Consider the following 22,863-nt stretch of genomic DNA (forward strand, 5'->3'; position numbering starts at 1 on the left):
TGTACAGGATAAGTGGTAAGATAAATTCATGAGTCCATTTAAACCATGTTTTTTTTCTTTCCTATTTCTATTTTTATAAAGTAGTTTTTCAGGCTTTTTGAATTTCTTTCAAAGTTTTCTTTGGACATCAGCTGGTTGTTTATTCATTTTCAGTCCACTCCTTGATTTGTTTGTTTGTTTCATAAACCGCTTAAGCACTTTATGAAACAAACATTTGTGCTTGAATGATCCTATGAATCATTCAAGCATAAATAATGCCCCTACTGCTTTTTAGTTACTCCACAATGTACCTGTTTATCACTCTCATGGTCAATTAGTGATGATTAGCTAAGGGTATCCGGCATTCTACTAGGATGGTTCCTAGGTGATATGTTTTGAGCTTGTTCAACTGGTCCGGAAAGACCCAGGACATGCTGACATTATGAGCATATCTGGCTTTGGAATGTCCCCACACAAGAGCCTGAGGAGGTGGTCTGGGAGTGTCTGTGTCAGACTGGATCTAGAGTCGAAAATAGACATTAACAGTTTTGGGGATACCAACTGAAAAAAAAATCATGTCCATATTTTTCAGTGAAACAAGCATACTGGCAAAGTACAGTACAGATGACTGATAGAGTAAAAGTAAAATTCAAATAGTCAAAATTAAGTACATTTTGTATAATTTATTCAGCCTGAGTGGCAAATAAAGTTCTTACACACATAGTCCAGCTTGGAAAAAATAATTACAATATGAAGAGTAGAAAGCCAGAGAGAGGAGAGGCACAGTAGTGATGCAGGATAGCACTGTCACCTCAAAGGGGCCCGGGTTTGAATCCACCAGCCGCCTGAGACTTTTCTGTGTGGGGTTTGCAAATGCTCTCCCCGTGTCTGCATGAATTCTCTCTGAGTACTCTGGCTTCCTCCCACAGTCCAAAGACATGCATGTTCGGTTACTTAGTGAATTTCAAATAGGCCATGAATGGTTGTCTGTCTCTGTGTGTTAGACTGATGAGGTACAGCCCTGTGACAGGTGGTATAGGCTCCACCCCCCCTGTGACCCTGAATTGGACAAGTTTAAGAACATGGATGGATGAAAATAAAAGACTTAGAGTTAATAGTTGTTGGGGTTTTTCTTTACTGTTATAGCACCATTGAGCTGTTGGAAACATTGGCTGCAAAGCACAGTGCAATGGCACACTATCCAGTTCTCTTTATACATCCATGGTTCACCACGCCCCCACAGAAAACCACCCTTATGCAATGGTATGTATTTGTTTATACAACTGGAGTAACAACACTACCATGACTATCAAAAACAGGCAACAAAGCCTTAAATCTTGTCTGTTGAATCTATTTGATGAACTGTTTTTCAAAGGTTTATTCGTTTTATTAAAGGCTTGTTCTGCAGGACATAGTATTGTCTTTTTTATTGTTCCTTAAATCACAGAAAACTGACAGATTGTCAGCGGGCATTCAGTGTGCAGCCCGCTTCTATTATTGTTCTTTCACTCTGACTGACTGTTTTACTGACTGGCTGATGAAGCGGCTGACGCATACACTCACATACACACACACTTTCTCTCCATTGTCTGGATGCCAAGCTTATGTGTAAGCCCCACACTCAGCCTTCTATCACTGTAAATTTAGCAACAGAAGCTTCTCAGCTGCTCCTTTCCAAAACCTGAGCCCTCCTCTTCCATCCATAGTATTTCACCCATCTCCTTCTCCAGGGTCATAGCTGCAGGCCCCCCACACCCTCCCCACCTTCTCCACACATAAACATATATGCTACACACACACCTCGTTCTCATCCCACAGCCAATAAGGGCCTGATGGGCTCAAGTATCACATACTATAACACAAGGACTTATTCTCTGAGCGGAGCCTGCAGTTCCTTACAGACCTTCATCTCCATCGTCTGAGGAGTTTCTCTTCATCTCTGAGGTAAGATGACAAGAGACACTCGAGAGCCTGGATTCACATTTGAAGATGGTTTCTGATTCACATTTGAAGATGGTTTCTGAGATTTTGTTTGCTCTTTTATATCTGCTTTGGAGGTTTTGGTTTTGTTACATTTGCGGAGAAGGAAGTCTCAGGGTCATAAACACCAGATAACAGTTTGTCCTCAAACACTGCAAAGTAGCATTTGGACATAGACATGTTCACTGCATGTGTACTTTATGTGTTGGATGGTTTATAGTCCATATCAAGAGCTGGAGTCCAATTTCTTGGGCTAATTTGATTGGGAAGTTCACTTAAAAAATTTTCTATGTAAGATGAAAGCTGGAAACAAAATGTATGTGCTTTCTAAAGCTGATCATCATTTGCAATGAAGGAGAAATGCATTCAAGCAATCTGACAGCTGTACTTAGTACGTTTAAGCAGCTTGTTGTACAAGAAACTGCATACTGTGAAGACGCGAAGGGACTTGATACTCCAACTTTAAGTATCTAATCTATGTTACATTTACAGTCATTCCCAAATAACATACCTGCTGCAATCGAGATGAAGCATGGCTTCAGATGTGAAGTTAGTCCTTCTGAAATGTCTGATATGAATGTAACTCCAGGATAATACTGTGATGGTGGTTTGGAGAGGCTTTCAAATGAGCAATGGACATAAGCCTAGAGCTTATCAGGGGGTCTAACCACAAAGATATGCAGATTCTCTGAGCCTCATAACATCAAGCAGGTATTTATTTTTATTTTCATTGATTCCACTTACAAATTCACACAAATATGTACACATTAAGATTTTTGAAGAGATGCTCACATGTACACCAGTTTAGCATTGTGTTTCAGGTTGTAGATGAGAAGATGCTTATTGTTAGATTTCTGCATTTAATCAAGCATTTTGCCTTGGTAGCTCTTTAATCTTAGATCATTGTCATTATGCCATATCCTTTGTACTCTTAGAAGCACTGCAAACAGGTGTTTCATCTTGGAGACACAGAGGTTTGATCTTCTACCTACCTATCTTCTCTCACCCAGACTGATGTGATGTGTCTATATATTCCTATCAAGTTGGTATTTCAATCTAAATCTGAGTATGATTGGCTCAGGATGCGACTTTCCTCCGCCGTCTCACCTGTTATGTCAGTCTTTCAGTTTCAGCGCCAAGTTTTAGTTTCAGAAAGACTCAGAAAGACTTCTCAGCATTCAGTGTTCTCATACTGAAGAAATGAAGTCGCCATCCACTAAATATACAGAGCGCTGAAATGTAGGTATGTGCTGTATGAATGCTGGACACACAGAGGTGAGACTGCTGTCAGCTGTAAGTCGATCAAAGAGCTCATTTGTCGGAGGTGGCTGGAGATTGGCTGTTTAACTGGAAAGGATCCTCCCGCTGGACGGAGTCGAGGGATTAAAGAAGCTATTTGGACACTGTTCCTCAGCTGATGGGTAGAAATAGGATCCAGAGCTAATCCTCTGGGTCCTCTGCAGCTGTGCCCACACTAAGTGTGAAAGAGTCATCCAAAGACACTTTTTATATATCAAATATGATATAGTTGAATATAGACTATGTAGAGAGGTAGCAGTCCTCCAACAGAGCTTATCCTTGTACGTTTAACCATGGGGAAGTTGTTTGGAACTCAGCATTGCAAAAGGGACTAAAAGAAGGTTTTCACAGTGGGGTTCATTAGATTTTGTTTGTCATGCTTTTCGAACTCTTAAAGCACATAAACATATTTGTTGAAGACATTTGCTTGAAGTTGTTTAGCCCATTTTTTTAGCATCTGATTTGACTGATTTGTCATACTTTTCATTTTCACTATGATGCACTCACTTTTATTCAATTTGTCCAGCTGCTAAAGGATTTCTGCCTCTGCTCTATCTCTGCAGAGGAGGTGAAGTTAATTTTTTTATGTCCTCACAGATCAGGAGAATAAAATAAATATCTAGCCTGTGGATTTAAGTGGATTGGTTTAAGATGCACATACACCCTTTGCCATTTTAGAGTTTCAGATTGTTATAATGTAAAATCAACTAAGTCGGGTTACTGCTTGTTTTAAAAACAATCCAAAAATGGGGCTTCAAAAGTGAAGTGAAACAGTGATGATTTACTGCTCTCTTTTTAGTGAGCTAATGTGTAGTGTCTAGTATATTGCAGTAGGCTCATGAGGGAGCTGAAGCCTATCCCAGCTGTCATAGGGTGAGAGGTGTCGTACATCCTAGACAGGTCAAAACAAGCCTTTAATGATCTTTAAGCTAAAGATGGCTCATATTACAAGCATCTTCTTCCTCTTTTGGCTACTTCTTTTAGGGGTCGGTACAGTACTGCCTACTTTTCATCCTCTTCTGTCACACCGACACTCTGCATGTGGTCTTAAACTGCATCCATAAATTTTATCTGAGGCGTTCCTCTTTTTGTCCTGCCTTGCAGGAGATTAGAGATCTACAAACCATCAACTTGAGTTGTACCTCTGATGTACTGATTTCTAATCTTGACCCCAGGTATCATCTACCTTCATTATCTCTGCTCCTTGCATTTTCACCTTTCTGCCCATCTCGCTCTCTCTCATTCACACACATGTATTCTATCTTGTATCTTTCATTTCTCTTCTCTCCAGACTCTCTTAAACCTGGTCCCAAAAAGGGGCTGAGACCAGAGCTCTGGTGTCACTCCTACCACAAACCTCACTACTCTGTCTCGATCCTCATACATGTCCTGCACAGATACCACTTATTTCAACTCATTTCAAATTCCTCTTTCTCTTTTAATTAATTGACATCCAATGTGTGGTGTATACGCACATTTATATTCCATGTCATGCCTTCGATTTTCACCTTCAAATTTGTGATCTTGTCTGATGCTTTTCTACGGTGGCACATACAAACTCCAAAACGCTTACAAATTCCAAAACACTTAAAAATTCCAAAACACATGCGAACTCCAAAATACTTACAAATTCCAAAGCACGTACAAATTCTAAAGCATGTACAAACTCCAAAACACGTGCAAATTCCGAAAACTCCAAAACATAACGGAAGTGCTCCAGGACACTAGAGGCAGTGTTGAGTTTTTCTTACCTAGTGGCTACGCAAGCCAGGAAGTACCAACGACCGGATTTGGTGTGTGGTAGTAACAGGTAAATGAACTTTTTTTTTTTTTTTTTAATTATTTGAATATATATGAGTGTGGTTGTTCTATCCTTGCAGGTGTTTTCCGCTGGTATCCAACTCCATGTGTTTGCAACAAACTTGCCATTTATTTTGCAAATCGAGCTCAGCACTGCCCCTAGCGTCCAAGAGCAGTTCTGTTGTGTTTTGGAGTTTGCATGTGTTTTGGAGTTTGCACGTGCTTCGGAATTTGTACGTGCTTTGCAGTTTGTATGTGCTTCGGAGTTTGCATGTGTTTTGGACTTTGTACGTGCTTTATTTCTAGGGGCCACCGTACTTTTCCTCTCTGCAATGCTTAAACTCGTCTTCTGCTTCATTTCACTTCCTATTTAAACCATAGCAGAAGAGCCCTTTGATTGCTCTTGCCCTTACTTCCCTTCCTTGCACACACAATATATCTAGCTTACTTCTCACCATCATATCAGGCACCTCTCTCCCTTTACCAGCCATAGTCTACGTTTGAAGTCCCTCTCACCTTGCCGCTCCTGCTTTTTCTTCTCTCTTGATGCTTCCAAGCATAACTCCTCCATTTCCTCTTCTTTTGTCTTCAGCCAACAGTAGCAAACTTTCCACTGGCACCCTGTTTCCCAATAGCACCACAGGCGGTCATTGTTTACCTGGAAACCAATTCCAGCATGGAGATCTCATTTTTCATGATCCATGGATTTGATTTGGCCAACATTTTAGGCTGGATACCCTTCCAGATGCAACCCTCTGGCAGCAATTTATCCAGACTTGGGACAGACACTAGGAATACACTGGCTTGGAGTTCCAACACCCTACCCCATGGCTTGGTTGGCTTATATGATAAGTGCTGATGACAATCTTCTGTGTTTGCGGACTGAATTCTCACACATCAACACAAACTTGCAAAGAGGATAACACCTTCCAAACAGCTGAGTAAACAGCCCTGGATTAGGTGTGGAAATGCTACAGTAAGGACAGATACACTATGTGACTGCTTTCTCACCTTATAAGCAGGCACAGGAACAACTGTCACAGATTAGATAGAAGAATTCCAAAAATAGTGAATAACCTCAGTTATTCTCAAACTGAGGCTACGTCCTAATGTATTTCTGTTTGAAAACGCATCCTTTTCTCTCCATTTTGGCCTCCCATCCACACTGAGACGGCGTTTTCACTCATGGAAAACACAACGTTTTGAAAAGGCTCTCAAAAACACATACATTTGAAAACGGTGCTTTCGCGTCGCAGTGTGGACAGTGAAAACGGAGACTTTATAAAACGATGATGCATGTTAGTCATATGATGCCGTCATGTGACCAATTAAACTAAGATAGCGGAGGGAATTATACAGCAGTTGTTTTGTTTGCTCTCAAATTTGACAGCCCTATTGAAGATTAATATCAGTCTGTACATGCTCCAGATAGCTTTTCTTCAAATTCTTTAACTTTCACTCGCTTTTGCAACTTTGTACTTGCAACTTTGTACAAGGTGGAGCAACAACTCCACCTTGTTGTTAGTCCATTTAACAAACTCGCTGCAACGTTTCAAAGAGCCGGAAAGTAAATAAGCAGCAGACAGAAATAAGGCAGGTCGAATCTTCTTGCGTTTCATGCATGCACAGTACTAGAACCCAAGCATTTTCGGCTGTTTCAATGACGACGCACAACTCTGTGAAAACGACTGAAGACGCTAGTGTGGACGCGGAGCGTTTTCAGATGAAAACGCCGTTTTCAAATCTATCCAGGCTAGTGTGGACAAAGCCTCTATGTCACTGCAAATGCAGAGATGTTTTTCCATAGTTCCTGAATACGAACAAAATTTACCTGGAAAGTAAAATATACATTTTGGCTTGTTTTCTCATGTTCCCATGAATTGAATCCCAGGTTTACTTTGTTGTACTGGCACAATCCCACTGCTGTACCTCACTCTTTGTCTTTCTCCTCAGGTGTAAAGTCTGCTGTCACTATGTCTGACACTGAGGAAGTGTAAGTGCCCACCAATAATGACGCATGCTTCTTCTTTTTTAAACTCACTCTTTATCAAAAAAAAAAAAAACATTTTTTGTTTGATATTTGAAAGATGTGTTTTTCATGTTTCAGGGACAATATCGAGGGTAAGTGACAACCACACAGTTTGGTTCATTTTCATCTAGCTAATAAATCATGGAGTCTCTGTTCGTCTGCCGGTGTGTTTGTCTGTTCTTCACTTACTTTACTTAAGTGATCATCTGATCTACTTCAAACTTAGCAGGTGTGCTACCCATGTAAGTGCACTGTTTTGTTTGAAGTCTTTCGGATGAGGTAAAATCTCATTTTAGAGCCTCAATGCTTGATTGTGTACATTCCTCTGTTATATCCATTGGTATACTGTACACATTGAATAAATACATTTTATAGAAAACAGCAAAATATTTCAGTTACAACATTAATAGAATATGCTACTTTTATTTTTCACCTGTCACACATATACTGAACTTGAAAGTGAAAATAGATTTCACAGAGACACTTGCTTTCCTTTTGTCCCAAGCTACACTGGGAATAATGTCATAAGCCTTTATTATATTGCATTTTGCCATTTAAAATACAAATTAAACATTTCCCCTATGACTGATTCTTGATCAAATTCAAATTTAAATGTGATTATGAAATGACACAATGTTGTTTGTTTGTCCCACCATATTTTTTTTTTTCAATAACTGAAGAAGAGGAAGGTAAAGACAACTGATCGGCCAGACATCACAACCTTTATCCACTGTACTAATTGTTGAGTGTTTGTTTTACCCTTAATTTGAAGTGTTTGATGTTGGCACCAGCCGTGAAATTACTATATACTAACATATGCATAGATGAAATTAGGATTCCAACAGGATTTAGGATCTGCAAAATTAACCTTCCACTTTTTATTCTAGTTATATTAGAAATATTTGGGGTGACAATGCTATTACATCTGAACCTTCTCTCATGTATGTACAGTGTAGAAGAAAAAAAGAAACTCATAATCTGGGAGTACTTGGAATAAAAATACAGCATATTATTGATTTATTAATTTATTTATTCATTCATTAATCCATATTTATTTATCTTTATTTTGTTACTGCAGCATAACTAACATCTAGCTCTCAATCAAATACTTCCAAGTTAAGGGTGACTTCTCTGGCGGAGTGAAGTTTTTACTCACATGGAAGAAAAAATGTTTTTTAGCATCCGGCTATCTACATTTTTCTCGACATGTGACTTGTTTACATGGTCATCTGTTAATGTCAGTACCTCCGTCATTGACCTAATTCACACAACAGCTATTTTTTGAACAGCTGATGTAGCAAACTGCTTGGATGAAAACCATAATGCTTAGTTATTCATCCAAATATCACAAGCAAATTGGGTGGTGCTCAAAGGGATATTTAATAATAGGATGTTATGATATCTGTGAAAATCTTTTGGACGGGTTAGTTTCTAGCTAACTAACAAGATAGAGCTAAAAACTAGTTTAGCAATGTTACCTTAACTTAATAAACATTTTATTAAGTTATGCTAACATTATTTTCATTGATCATAGTTTCCCTACAATACATTTGTGAAACATTTTGTAGGCAGTAAACATGTTCCTAGGGTTTATCATGCTCAGGTATATTAGCATGTGTAGACAAGCTTAAATTGTTCCTGAATAAAACTAAAGGGGTGTTATCATTAACACTGATAATGTCATGATAATCTACAGTATTGGAACTATAATGTAAAACAAGTGTAAAACACCAGTTTTTCTTTTTTTTGAAAATGCCATGACAGTGTCTTTTAAAATATTTCAGAAATGTCAGAATAGTAATAATTCATTAATATCTAACATTTTGTCAATATTAGATTGCAAAACATGGTGTTCTAAACATGAGCTCAGTTATCATCTGATAGCCTATAGGTTTTTACATCGATAACCTAAAATGATCTTTGTGAGCCAGAATGTTTGTTCTTCAGTTATACATTCAGTTATACATCAACAGTTCGATATGGCTTCTGTGTGAAAGGTCAACTGACTATTTTTCATCATCATCTGTTTCTCTCTCTCTTTGTTCTCCAGCAGCACTGTTCCTTGTTCGCTCAACTATCCTCTCTGTAACTAAAGTACTCTCTCACTTTTGGTTTCTAATGGCTCTGTCATGTCTATGGTCTTCATTAACGGCCTTTTCCGACATCCTCCCTCTCCCCGGTGGTTTGGTGCATGCTGTGTGCCCGTAGCCCAGGAGGAGGTAGTAGAAGTAGAAGTAGCCCCTGAGGCGGAGGCCCAGGTAGAAGCAGAAGCAGAGGTAGAGCCTGAACCAGAACCAGAGCCAGAGGTGGTGCAGCAGGTGGTTCATGAGGAGGAAGGTATGTGGCATGGGCAGTCCCGTCACCTTTTTTCTGCAGGACATCCAGCACTTTAAACCATAGGACAGTCAGTCCTGTAACCATCCACACACTGCAAATAATATCCTACCTGACAAGTCAAAAGGACAAACACTATGACTAAAGTTTTTGATTTTATATTTGGAAATATTCAGTTCATTTTTATTGACTGAACAATACAGAGCAAACCCCATCAATCAAACAACGCCACTTGGCGACTGTGGGAAAGAAAAACTCCCTTTTAATAGGAAGAAACCTCAAACACAACCAGGCCTAGGGAGGAGGGGCCATTTGACATGACCAGATGTGATGGGAGGAAGACAGGATGAAACACATAACAAATAACTAAAATGTCCAAAAAAAAAATCCACTTGTGGATTATTATGCACCAGCTAGATTTTGTGGTATGAATTCTGAATGCTCAGTAAGTTGTTCTTAACTCATTATTTTCAAAGTAAATATGCAGTTTATTTTTACACTGTAACGGTGAAAAAACAGAAACACCAATCATCCTAAAGTTTTTTTGTTTTTTTACTTTCCATTCACACAGACATTTCAAATTCCTTCAGAACAAACTGATAATATCTCATCTCCAGACTACATATGTGATTTTTACATACTCTGGAGCACTGATCTCAGTTATGTCAAGACAAGACTAACAAACCACACTTCACCTTTAATCAGATGATAAAAGACTCAGGTGCCTTGTTGGGTTCGATATTTTGGCAGTTGACTAATCTAGTTCCACTTTAGCTTCCATTTAGCCCTTTCCACTGGTGTTGCCTTCTCTTCATAACTGCCCTGTTTGAAAATAAGAGGGTCTGAAGATACCTAGATCAAATTAATGGATGTTTTTAATGCAGAACAGGTTTTTAAATCTTTCGAAAACCAGAATTAGCTTACCCAAGTTTATCCATTGTCTAGTTACCCATTGTCAAATTAGCCACAACATAGCTAGTAACAGTATATCTCCTCCAAATGTGAGATGTGTTTGACTCTTTTGTTTTCTTAAATATAACCATATGTATACATTTAAACATGTTTGCAGGGTTTAGACTTAGGTGAAAACACAAAGGGTCAGAATATGTTTTAGTTCTTGGAAGGTTCCCAGGCAGTATCAGCAATTCAAATTTAGGTGTAGTTTACTGGTGCTTTTCTGGTGCTATCCTTAGATTATACGATTTCTTATAATCTAGGTAACATATCACTATGGGATACTGGTCACAGTCATGTACTTTACAAAATGTTATCATTCAAAAACAGAACAACAAAAGTTGCACTGGCATACTGAAAAATCTTGAGTTTATGAATGCTGTCATTTACATATCAATACATTTTCCACTTTAGTCTTTTTCTAGTGACATATGCTAAAGGGCCTTTTGTTGTAGATACCGCTTTTGGGAGTGCACTGCAGAAAACATGTAGATTTTGCTCTCTAAAATGTCTAGTTATAATTGCATCATCATCAGTGTTAGAAGAGACACAGTAAAACCATTTTTCATTGTCCTGGTTAAGCAATATTGCTGTGTGTTTGGAATATGAGCTGTGCATATAAATCTTGAAAGAGAGGACAAGAACATTCACTGCTTTTACATGAATTGGTTTCCCTTGGTCATCTATGGTCTTCTATCCATTTAGTGTCTCATTTTGTTTTTATAACCTTCTCCAGTATTTTGCATTTTGGCAAACTCGTGTCACTCTGTAAGACCAAATCATAAAGGATGATGGGAAATTTTAGCCTGTAAAAGCAATTTGCAATTTCTTTTCCTTTCTTCAGTCCAGCTTTCTTTTTTTCTGTGTGTATATGTGGAGTGAGACCAGCAAATTGCTCTGTAGCATTTACATTGGGGTATTATGGTGCAAAAACATATTGTCAAGCCCTCGAATAAATTTAGAATCTTTCATTACAGAGTCACTGCAGAAGTCCCTTGCTTTGGTGTACTATTGTTGAACTAATGAACTCTTGCTGTACTGCTTCAATTTAATAATTTTTTGTTCAGCTTCATGGCCCAGGCACAGTTGAGTAAAAATAGTATGGCAACTTTCAATTTAACCATTTTCAAGTAGTTGCATCATCCTTCTGGTAATCCATAGATTGAATATGCAACTTTCTTAGTGTCTGCATAACTGACTGCAATCATTCTCAGACAGATTTACAAAGGTTTTCAAATAATAACGATTTATTTCTTTAGTGTTGAAAGCTTTTCTTAAAACTCAGTTAACATGAACATTCGATATCCAAGATTTGATATGGAGTCAGCTGCCTATCAAAATAAAACTTAAAACAACAGGTGCTTGCGACGTTAATCTAGAATGAATGCATGCCATGATATGGGACTTATGCAGTGGCTGCTGCTGCCTACAGTATGAATATAAACACCCCAATATTGTAAATGTGCTTTATAAGCTGCGCACCATGAAGAGGACAGGAACAGGCTGCCCAGTCCAATCACTAATGGTTTCTGTTCTGCTCTTGCTTTGGATGCTTGCTGCATGCAGAGGCCTATGAAGAAGAAGGTATGTAGAATTGAATTCTTCTCTGTTCTTCTCATTGAACCTGTTCTTTGTTTTCCTGTTGGCTGGGGACCTTTCACACATGTATAATTGTTTTTCTGATCTTTCTTGAAGAGAAAGGCAGAATTAATCAATTCGGTTTAGTCTGTGCATCAGGTGACCAATGTGACCTGGAGGAACGGGTTGAAGGATTCATTAATACTGAGTCATGGTTACGGGCTGCACCACTCATCTGTGCTTCTTCTCTTTTTTGCATGATTGTGTCCTGCCAGGGGAGGAGGGAGATCAAGATGGTAGTTTGCATTTCCTGCTGAGTCCATGTTGCTTTGCCTGTTTTTTCCCTCCCCATGTTGTCCGTCTCTATTTAATTTTTTTATAGTAGGTTCCTGCAAGAAAATAAAATGCTAATCACACACATCCCAATCCCAGTTATGTCTTTACCACAAAAAAGATTAACAGTAACAGTTACAAATACAAAGTCCCTCGTTGTGACAAGTGTGCACTGATGTACTGTATGTTCAGTAAATGTAACTATAAAAGGTTTCTATGTGTTGATTTATGACACCGCATACTGATCCTGATTTGCACTTTTTAAATCATATTGTTTTGATTTACACACTAATGCACAAAAAAATAACAGAAAAGTAAGGTAACACACTACAGTGGCCTCGTTCCTGTGCACCGATGGGCTTACCAGCAAATGCTACATCAAATCAACATTCTTGTTTCTTAGTTTAGGCCTGTGGAATGTAATATAACCTGTGACGCTCTGTCATACTTTTAAAAATAAATAATGGTGTCATATAAGCAATACAGATTTGATCATATTGTAGATTCTTACTTTTTTTTCCTCTATAAAAACCTCAGAAATATAAGGGGACTGTAAAATATTTTACTACTAATCCTAATTCTTTCTTACATAATCTTACATAATGCATAAATGACAAAATTGTAATTTATTTGTTATTGAATATCTCTTCATGCACAGAGTAATTTTCTAGCCTTTACTCTTAACAGCTACATATGAACTCACTGTGTAAATTTCCCACAATTCATGCTGTGTAATTACATTAGGCTACTTAAATCAGAAGCTAATGCACAGTAATTGGGTCACTGTTAATGGAAAGTATTGGACAATTAAAACTCACTCTTATACAATGATCTACTGGAGGTGTGAAACAACCTGCAGCCTCAGAAATAACTCAGCTTGTCCACTTGGATCTTCTTCCCTAATTAACCAGCACTTTAGACACTACACTCTCTCTACATTTATATGTCTAATATTTCAATCTCTCTCCTGTCCCTGTTGTGTTTTTGTTTTTCTTTCTGTGCCAAAAACCCAGAAGAGAAGCCAAAGTTTAAGTAAGTATGCACTATTGTTTGAACCTGAGGCTTTTGCATAGCTAGCATCTGTACATTTATATACTATAAATTACCTTATTTGTTTATACCTCTCATACTTTATTTTACAGGCCCACTGCTCCGAAGATCCCAGATGGCGAGAAAGTGGATTTTGATGTAAGCTGACTTGTTAAAATGTTAAAATGAAGCCAGAAAAGGATTATACATAAAGCTGAACTTAAGTCCTTGTCTCACTTCAAAACTAAAAACCAGACCTCAACACTTTTGATCATTGTACAAAAAGAAGAATCCATTTTAAAGAACCAGGTTTGTTTTTTCTAAAGTAAAAGTCAGTTTAATAGCTCAAGTAGAGTTTTATTTTTTTAATATAAACAAAAATTATAATTACTCAGGTTTGAGTCCATATTTTTTCCCATGGGCCTTGCTCCACCTGCAGTGACTCTGTGTGTGACCAATGGGCCATCCCCCACAATTTGAGTAGATGTACTGGTTCTTATATCGCGCTTTTCTACTCTATTTAAGCGCTTCATACAACATGTCTCATTCACTTATTCATACCCATTCACTCACTGTTTTCCTTTTTTTCTTTTCTATCTAACCTCATAGCGCGTGCTCAATATCTGATGAATGTATTAGATGCAGACTGGAGCAGCCAGCAATTGGCCAGCAACCTTCCAATTATTACACAGTGTAATCTGCCATGTATATAATTTGAATTTATAAGGGTCTGTTGCTACTAACTTACGGTTCTCTAATAGTGTTGGGCTAGCAATCAGCTGTGTCATGTATGATCACAGCTAGTACATGTTTATGAAGGCAGCCTCATGCCGTTCTTGTCTTACAGGATATCCAAAAGAAACGTCAAAACAAAGATCTTGTAGAGCTGCAGTCACTGATCGATGCTCACTTTGAGTGCAGGAAGAAGGAAGAAGAGGAACTCATAGCTCTCAAGGAGAGAATTGTGAGATTGCATCCCAATTATTTATTACAGAATGAACCCAGAATATGTAATGGTATTTTTCTGTCAATAAGCATTGCAGGACCATCAAGTATCTTGATTTGTGTTTTCAGGAGAAGCGTCGTGCTGAGCGAGCTGAGCAGCAGAGGATTCGCGCTGAGCAAGATAAAGAGCGGCAGGCCAGGCGGGAGGTACGCATAAAACTGTCTCTTTTTGATCTGGTGTGAATCAGAACAAAATACAAATCTCTTTTAACAGTTTGGTCACTCTCTCAAGTAATTAATGATTCCAGTAGTTTGGTTAATCTTCAGCAGCAGGCAAGGATACAGATGAAAAAAAGAGTAGTGACACACTGATTGCTACTTATTCAGATTTTCAAATATGCTGCATATCTCACTGCAGCCGTAATTTCATTCAGGAATTTCAAAAATCCTTTGGACAAACTCAGTATGAACAGAAAAGCTGTTTTTTTTCCCTTTTGCTCTGTAATAATCAAATTTTAAAATTCATTCTGCAGGCTGAGCGGATGAGAAAGGAGGAGGCCGACGCTCAGAGAAAGGCTGATGATGATGCCAAGAAGAAGATAGCACTGACAAACATGGGATCGGGCTTAAGCAGCCACCTGCAGAGGGTACCATGTGTTTCACTTATTAAGTTTCAGATCTTTGCTACAGCTTCACACAAAGCAGCCAGCTAAATAATTGTGCAGACTTACAGTTTTAATTGTGTGTGATGTTTCTCTAGATTGAACAGAGAAGAGGCAAGAAGCAGACTGAAAGAGAAAAGAAGAAGAAGGTTCTTGCAGAGAGATGCAAACCCCTGAAAGTCGATAATCTCAGTGATGACAAGCTGAGGTAACAAAAAGGGGAACAAATGAAGGAAACCCACAGAAGATATTTGATTTCATTTTCACTGTTCTTTTCAATTCAATTCAATTTCTTTGATATAGCTCCACATCACAACAACAGTAGATCCTACAATAATTTGTTCTTTTAAAATGTATTAGCAACAGATAGATTGGAACAGCAGCTGACTCAACATGAAGAAGATGAATGTGAGGCGACCGTGGCTCAGGGGGGTTGGGAAGCGCATCTGTAACCGGAAGGTCGCCGGTTCATTCCCCGGCCTCTCTGTCCTGGTCGTTGTGTCCTTGGGCAAGACACTTTACCCTACTGGTGATGGCCTTGCTTCTGTCAGTCTGCTCCAGGGCAGCTGTGGCTACAACCGTAGCTTGCCTCCACCAGTGTGTGAATGAATAGTGGCATTGTAAAGCGCTTTGGGTGCCATGAAAAGCGCTATATAAATCCAATCCATTATTATTATGAATGATTACCATGAAATATTTCACAGATTACAACTAACTGAGCTCTTTATATGCTATATAACAAGTGCACATTTTGAGTAAAGATTTATATTCAAAAATTAAGGCAAATGTCTTACAATTCTCATGTTTTCTTGACTTTCAGAGAAGTTTTATAAAAACAGTATCGTATCTTTACAATCATACATACAATGCAATCAGGCACTGTTAAAAGCAATAACTTGTCAAAAGATTATCTTAAAATTCTCCCAGAAACTCAACCCAAAATGGTAAATGAACATGGTTCTAAAAATAGTCACTGCCTTGCTGTGACACACACAAAGTCAAGCTCAGCCAAAACTCAATCAGATCACAGTGCCCACCCACAGCAGCTTCTGGACATCCAAATCTCATGCAGGCAGTGCTCTAGACTAACTTTTTGCCACGGTTGCACTGGTGTGCCTAACTTCTTTTCTTAGGCGTATCAGCTCAAAAGTTAGACGCACCCAAATTTTTCATCCACTACATCCACTTCTGTCGGGCCAAGGGTACTCACTAGGGCTGGGTATCATCACTGATTTCTATAATCCATTCAATTCCGATTCACAAGGTCCCAATTTGATTCGAATCAATTTTGCTTCAGACAGTCAGAAATATTATAATTCTCGTCATTTATCAGTACTGATACATGTGAGACTTCATCAGAATTGTGAACATCACAGCAGATGCCTTTGTGTCAAAGTAACTGAGAATAAAACACAGAAAAACATGAAGGCAATTTTCCTGGCCTGGCTTTTTATAGCAGATAACCTTAAAAATATTCTGCAATATTCAGAAATTAGGCTTTCTTGTCTGAGGACATTTAAGTAAAAAAAAAAAAAAAAGACAGCGGCCAACAGCGCTGTAAACAATGGTAGACTGGTGGGTAATAAGCAAATGAATAATGCAGAAGACAGATTTTTAGATGGGAAACTGTTCTTAAAGTACACTGAGAGAGAGAAAGAGAGAGAGAGAGAGAGAGAGAGAGCTGTGCTTGAAGTGTGATTGGAAGCGTGGTCGAAGCAAACAGCGAAAGTCAGAGGGAACATTTATCAAATGTGAAGCATAGTTTGGATCTTTTTTTGCTGCTGGTTTAGTGAATTTTGGTTGGAGAGAGACAAAACCTGCAGCTCAGAATCTAGCACAAAAAAAGAGTAAACACAAAGCGCGGACCCACGAACGCTTCAGAATCAGTGAGCTGTCAGCTTTTAGCCCCAAAATATATTTATATTTAGAAGTCGATTCAGGATTGAATCGATATCACTTTATTCAAGCTACTCACCTCTTTCTATCCGCCTGCCCTGCACTTTCAAACGTACACGCGAAAGACTACAAGACTATCTGGACCACGGCCAATCAGAGAGGTCCCGCCCTTGGCTATCTCTGATTGGTTTAGACCACGATAGGGGCATAATGTGTGTCTGTTGTTGACCACACGGAGACTTTCAGAGTTGCGGAGACTTTTTTTTTTTTTACTGAACAGTTGGTCACACCAGTGTGACCTAAGACTTATTTTAGTTGCACCATTGAAAAATGTGGTCGCATTTGCAACCAAATTGGTCGCACTATAGAGCCCTGCATACAGGCCTTGCTATTTAGGCTTTTCTAGTCTGCCCACAGTTGTTTAGCACTGCAAGCAACTTTGCAACCCACTTCCATCCCACTTCCCCTTTTCCTTATGTGTCTTTTTATGTCATCGTTCAGTTGAGTCCCCCTGCTGTTCTCGCAGCCTCTTACTGAGGATGCAGTATTTGAATGTTTAAAATGCTTGAAAAAAACAAACAAAAGAAGATGGATTCAATTTTTTTTTTTAATTCAGAATAGTTTTTCTTTACCATTATGTCAAAAATAGAGCAGCTTGTGGTGAATTTTCACGTGGCACTTCTTTAGTATTGACAAAAAAGCTAAGTGAAAAATTCTTACTCTGTTTGGTAAAGATGAAAACTGCTTTTTTTTTTTTTATTGCTTTAGCCATAAGACTGAATCCTTGGTTTGTGTTTGCTAGGGAAAAGGCAAAAGAGCTGTGGGAATGGCTGCACAACCTTGAGGCAATAAAATACGACCACTGTGAGAAGCTTAAGAGGCAAAGATATGAGGTTGGTAAAGAAATATATGTATTGGTTGCCAAATGTCCTGGTTTGTCTTTTTCACCTGAAGGTAGGGTCAGATATTTTCACATCCGATTAATACCTCTTTTGAGATCATTCTCATCATTTCCTGTCTGGTGTCACTTGTGCTACCACAACAACAACAAGTAGCATTTCAGTGTTCAAACATACAGGTTTTCTAAGTATCTAATGATGATGTCTTTCAGGTTGTTTCTCTCAGGAACCGTATTGATGAACTGCAGAAACAGTAAGTTATGAACATAAACAGACCACATCAGGCAGCAAAACTAAATACTACTAAATTCCCTCTTCTTAGGAGAGTGATTGAGACATACAAGGACAGAAATCTGTTTTTGTAGTAATGTTGCACTGATTTGACCTTTTCCTGACTCAATCTATTAAAAACACTCACAAAGTAGTTCATTTCATTTTATGCTAAATAAAGTAAGTTTATTATTTTGTCCTCTCAAAGGACATGGAGCTTTCTTAATTGACAAAAGAATACGTTTCTGCCTGTGCACCATGTGTTTGCAGATTTAACTAATATAGCAAGCCAGGCGCTTTCTCTATATTTTGCTTTATTATGCTTCGTCCTTGTTCCTTTTGCAACATCATTTGGTTTTGTCTGTAGATTTAAAGTCTGCAGCATCTGTAAGGACATTTATAGGATATACTTCATCCCATAGACTTTTCTACATCCATGCAACCATATGCCTTCTGGTTACTTTTTGAAAGTAGTCATAAAACATGTTTTAGCAACAGAGGGCGCTGTTGACTTAAAGCTTTTCAGTCGTGTTAAGCATGTTTAATTCATGGGCAGAAGCCGCACAACAGTTTTAGATCCCAACAAACTGTTTGAATTACAAAGAAATGAAATTTTATTGTCATTTTTTCTAACCCTCTGCATATTATAAATTCAATTTAGTGCAAGACGACTGTTGTTCATGGTGTGTTTTTGAATTTGAAATTTCAATTCAATTAAGTTTCACAAAATTTTTCAGTCACAAAAAGAGTCACCTCAAGGCACTTTATTTATAAGGTAAATACTGTACAGTAATACCTTTTATTTTTAGAATATACTCTTACCTCTTCACACTAAAAGAAAGGGGGAAAACATGGAGTACAATAAAAGGTTATCAGGAAATGGTTTTACTTGTCTGAAACATTTAGCAAATAGGGCTGTATGTAGCCCTTGAATAAACCTCTGCTTATAAAATAGTCTTTGTTCAGGTATTCATACAGTAACTTCACATTAGCATGATGTGTGTGATATTCATAAAGGCCTACTGAACAGATCTGATTCTTGGGGATTTTTTTGTACTTTGCACCTTGCAGCAGCAAGAAGGGAGCCGCATCACGCCGCAGGAAGTGAGCAGCCCCTCGGTGCCAGTCAGCCTGAGCAGGAGGCATCTTCAGTCGACCACAGCAGTAGCTCCAGTCGCCCACCCGATGACATCCACAGCAACAACAACAAAGCTAGTGCCTGTGTTTACCTTAGTGAGATAGTTTCACAAGGATTTTAGCTCAAGTAATGAAATAAACAATAAAAATTATGCTTTGTTTGTATAAAGAACATGTGGCACTTTAAACAATCATCTGTGTGAATGCATTCATTTCTCCTCTCAGTTTGTCTGTTAGAATAGAGAAAAGAAAGAAAAGAATAGATGAACCTTGTGCAAGTTCAGCATGAAAAACAAGAAAAACTTTTGAAAAACCTTTTGTAATTTTCACATCATATTACTTTTTTCAGCTTTAGGCCAAATTGTTGTTTTTACAAGCAGACTTTAAAAGAAACTTCAGAGACACTGCAAATATCAACATCTTTGTGCTATCAACAGATGAAATGAGTGATGACTGTATGTAAAATAAGGAAAGTCACTCATAGAAACACAAAAGTAGAATTCAGCTCTACAGAAGATTGTCTTTGATCTTTTGGTTTACCTAACAGTGATGTTTTTAAAACGTGAAGATGATTTTAGAGTGAAACCAAAAGTATCCACACAAGTTACACCACCTGCTCAGCACAATTGGAGACCAAAACTAGAAGTAAAAGACAGCTTTAGGCTCTTTTTGTCAGTTGGACTCCGAATGAATAATACTCATGATCTTTGACTGTTGCATTGACTTAAAAGGTGACCATATATCAATGGTGTGTCCCCAAAAATCCAGATGTTGGCAGCTGTCTCTTATTGAAAATGAAGAGTAAAATATAAGGGAAGATGAAAGCTATGGGGTGATCATATTTAAATAAAGGAATCAGAATATAAATATGTCTTTATTTACATTTCAGTAATACATAAATAATATAGAAACATACTGTGTTACGCAACTATTTTAGCAACCATTTGAAAGTACTATATGGTATTATATGAACAGTCAACTGCAGGTGCACCAAATGGTCCTCAGTTATCATCAGCATGTATAAATATCCAACTGTCATCTCTTTTATAGCAGTGCTTTGATTTATCAGCCACTCTGCAGTTTTCGGTTCATCCAGGAGGCTAAAAACTGATGACACTAGACTCAAACTTAATTTGTCATCCACCAGAAAAGTCTTCAACCACAGGAAAAAATACTTTATCTAATTCAGTGAGACGCTAGCTTAAGAAAAAAAAATGTCTTCTATAAGTCCCTAATCTGAAGACTTAAAAAAACCCAAAAAAAACCCCAGGAATATTACACTGTTGTTTGTTTTTTTCTTCATGCCACCTGTGCTCTCCTCCTCCTCCTGGAGGTAGATGTTTTTTGATGAAAATGAGTCCCTACGCCATCAGCTTTAGACGGATTCACAAATGTTGCTGGACTCGGCAGACAGACTGGAGATAGCAGTGCCGGTGTGAGGTGATCCAGGGCCTTGGGGGACCACGCTGTCCCCAGGGGGGGCTGCAGTCTGATCTGTGCTGATCCTCTCTACAATGCTGGACAAACAGTCCAAACTGGAAATGAGTGATGTTTTACTGCTGCTGCTGCTGCTGCTGCTGCTGCTGCAATCTTTAGAAAAGAAACAGGAGAAATCAGTTTTGGTTTACTTGCTTTTGTTGGTTGAATTAAAAGACCAGCTTAAAAAAAACCTAGTGCATTAAAAGAGTTAGTAGCCGGCACTAAGAGAACTACTGATTGTATCAAAAGAGTAAATGGTCAACTCCTGCATAATTCTCCTTTGAACCACATGATGGTGCAGCAAATCAGTGTAGTGTCCAAACTACCCTGTGTTCATTTTTCATGCTAGTGTTCAAGCTTAATAATTATGCATAATTCTAATTTTTATCATACTAGCATAAATGTTTTAGCAGCTGAAACAGTACACTATGCATTAAAAGAAAAAATATATATATATTAAAAAAAGAGAAATATCGGTTTTGTCATCTGTCAAGATAGCAAGAACTTAGAACAATGTGATGTTGGCTGCCATCAATAACTTCACCAAAGCTCTGGTAAAATGTCAGCTTTTGGTGAAAGTTTTCATAAAGTTTTAAAGAGAGTTTATAAAATTACACTTGTGATGTCATTACACGGTAGATTTAGTAGAAAAGTGTGAAGACTGACTGATGGGTTAGCTCACTAACCCTGGACTCAGTATATCAAAATGGTAATAGGATTAAATCTGCCCTAAAACCATTTACTGTGTGTCTCCTCCCGGCTTTCCTGTCTTCTCTCCATTGTCCTTTCTTTTTAAAGGCCAACAAACCCCCATAAAATATATTTAAAAAGAGTAAAAGATGATTTTACTTTAAAACAGAGAAGAAAAAAAGAGAGGCCATTTTAAACAATGATTATGTTTTGTTAAATATTAAAATGTTAATATTCTCGAAGACTGTAAAGGATTGGTCAAATTAAAAAGAGAGCAAACACACAGTTGGAAAATTGCAAACTGATAGCAGTTTTATAAGAAGACAATACTGACAAACTCACCCTCTGCTCTCTGGCTGCAGTACGAAGCGTCACTGTTTTCACTTCTGGCTGAACTCGGTGAGATAAAATCCACCTGAAAACAAGGATCAGACCATGTCACAATCAACCACAAACATTTACAAAAACTGATGGTTTTCTTGATATTTCAGCCTGACTAATTAATGCTGTCTCTGATTGTTTTATTTTATTACAGTAATCAAATCTGAGTCCTGTTTATAGCTAAATTTAGGCACTAAACTGAAATTTGAAACAGCTCATCTACAGTAAACACATAGTACAAGAAATGCATTTGAAACAGCCGTCTCACGCATATTTAAAACTGTGACAAATTAATAACTGCAAAACATTTCAGATGCATTTGAGTCCATTTTGCATTTTGAGTCCATTAAAAAAATTCTTCACTGTTGCCAACAATAAATATCCTCAACAGATTCTTTACATTTAACGAGGCAGCACATAAAGTGCTCAGCTGTTCACGGACTCACCGAGCCATCAGAGCAGTTGGAGTGGGGGCAGGAGGTTCCTGAGTCACTCCCATAGTGTTCGAGCTGCGGGTAGAAGCTATCATCCTGGCTGTTTCTGAGCAGCGCCTGTAGGGACTCAATGTAGTTGATTGCATTGCGGAGGATCTCCACCTTGGGCAGTCTCTGGTTTGGATTGGAAGCTGTGCAGTGTTTCAGTGTCTCGAATGCATCGTTGACTTTACTTAGTCGTCGCCTCTCACGCATGGTCGCCGCTTTCCTCCGGTCTGCATGGGTTGTCTTTCTCTTGCAGGCCTTGCAGGCCCACAGCAGGCAGTGACCTGCCTGGTGGAGGCCCCCAGGGGCCCTCACATGCTGGTCCTTTTCTTCTGTGATGGGGACGTGGTGCTGAAGATGGTCCTCTGACTTCAAAAAGTTGGCATGCATCAACCGGGTGTCAAGTTCATCAAAAAAGTTTAGGTCACTGGTGCTGAAGCAGGGGTCATAGAGGTCATCTGCTGAAGAGAGAACGAAGGGAAAGTCTGACAGATCCATCGGACTCCCTCCGAAAAATCAAAGGTGAGGAGGATGAAAAGGTTTCTTAAAAACTCCTTGTGATAACAGGAAAAACACAATAAAAGTCTCCTCAATTAAAAAGCCATAACATGAAAGGTGTGAAAAAAAGAAGCTGCTCGTTGTCAGTCAGCTGGCCTTTCAAAAGCAAATTAAAAGTGACTCTGTGGAGCTGAGAGTGTGTTTAAAGGGAT

At 38.5% G+C, this 22,863-nt stretch overlaps 2 protein-coding genes across 4 annotated transcripts; one reads left to right on the plus strand and one right to left on the minus strand.

Moving 5' to 3' along the window:
- Window positions 1–1,790: 1,790 nt before the first annotated feature.
- On the plus strand, window positions 1,791–19,315 carry LOC146583719 (troponin T, fast skeletal muscle isoforms-like). 3 transcript variants are annotated; one of them, XM_085276401.1, is made up of 15 exons: window positions 1,791–1,923; window positions 7,012–7,051; window positions 7,166–7,179; window positions 9,296–9,424; window positions 11,942–11,959; window positions 12,229–12,249; window positions 13,300–13,318; window positions 13,429–13,474; window positions 14,163–14,279; window positions 14,390–14,467; window positions 14,794–14,907; window positions 15,021–15,130; window positions 17,621–17,711; window positions 17,930–17,970; window positions 19,059–19,315. In XM_085276401.1, the coding sequence occupies exons 2-15, from the start codon at window positions 7,032–7,034 to the stop codon at window positions 19,093–19,095; spliced, it is 855 nt and encodes a 284-aa protein (XP_085132527.1). In that variant the 5' UTR covers window positions 1,791–1,923; window positions 7,012–7,031; the 3' UTR covers window positions 19,096–19,315. The 3 variants fall into 3 exon arrangements, with proteins under 3 accessions (XP_085132527.1, XP_085132536.1, XP_085132544.1); XM_085276410.1 differs by lacking the exon at window positions 12,229–12,249; XM_085276418.1 differs by lacking the exons at window positions 11,942–11,959; window positions 12,229–12,249.
- On the minus strand, window positions 19,309–22,863 carry LOC146583720 (myoblast determination protein 1 homolog). The gene is made up of 3 exons (XM_085276434.1): window positions 22,121–22,863; window positions 21,636–21,708; window positions 19,309–20,714 (listed from the first exon to the last, which is right to left on the minus strand). The coding sequence occupies exons 1-3, from the start codon at window positions 22,649–22,651 to the stop codon at window positions 20,500–20,502; spliced, it is 819 nt and encodes a 272-aa protein (XP_085132560.1). The 5' UTR covers window positions 22,652–22,863; the 3' UTR covers window positions 19,309–20,499.

Source organism: Mchenga conophoros, linkage group LG1 (genome assembly GCF_057382185.1).
Source record: "Mchenga conophoros isolate Kocher_MC1m ecotype Shallow Benthic linkage group LG1, M_conophoros_male_GT1.1, whole genome shotgun sequence".
Taxonomy (NCBI): domain Eukaryota; kingdom Metazoa; phylum Chordata; class Actinopteri; order Cichliformes; family Cichlidae; genus Mchenga; species Mchenga conophoros.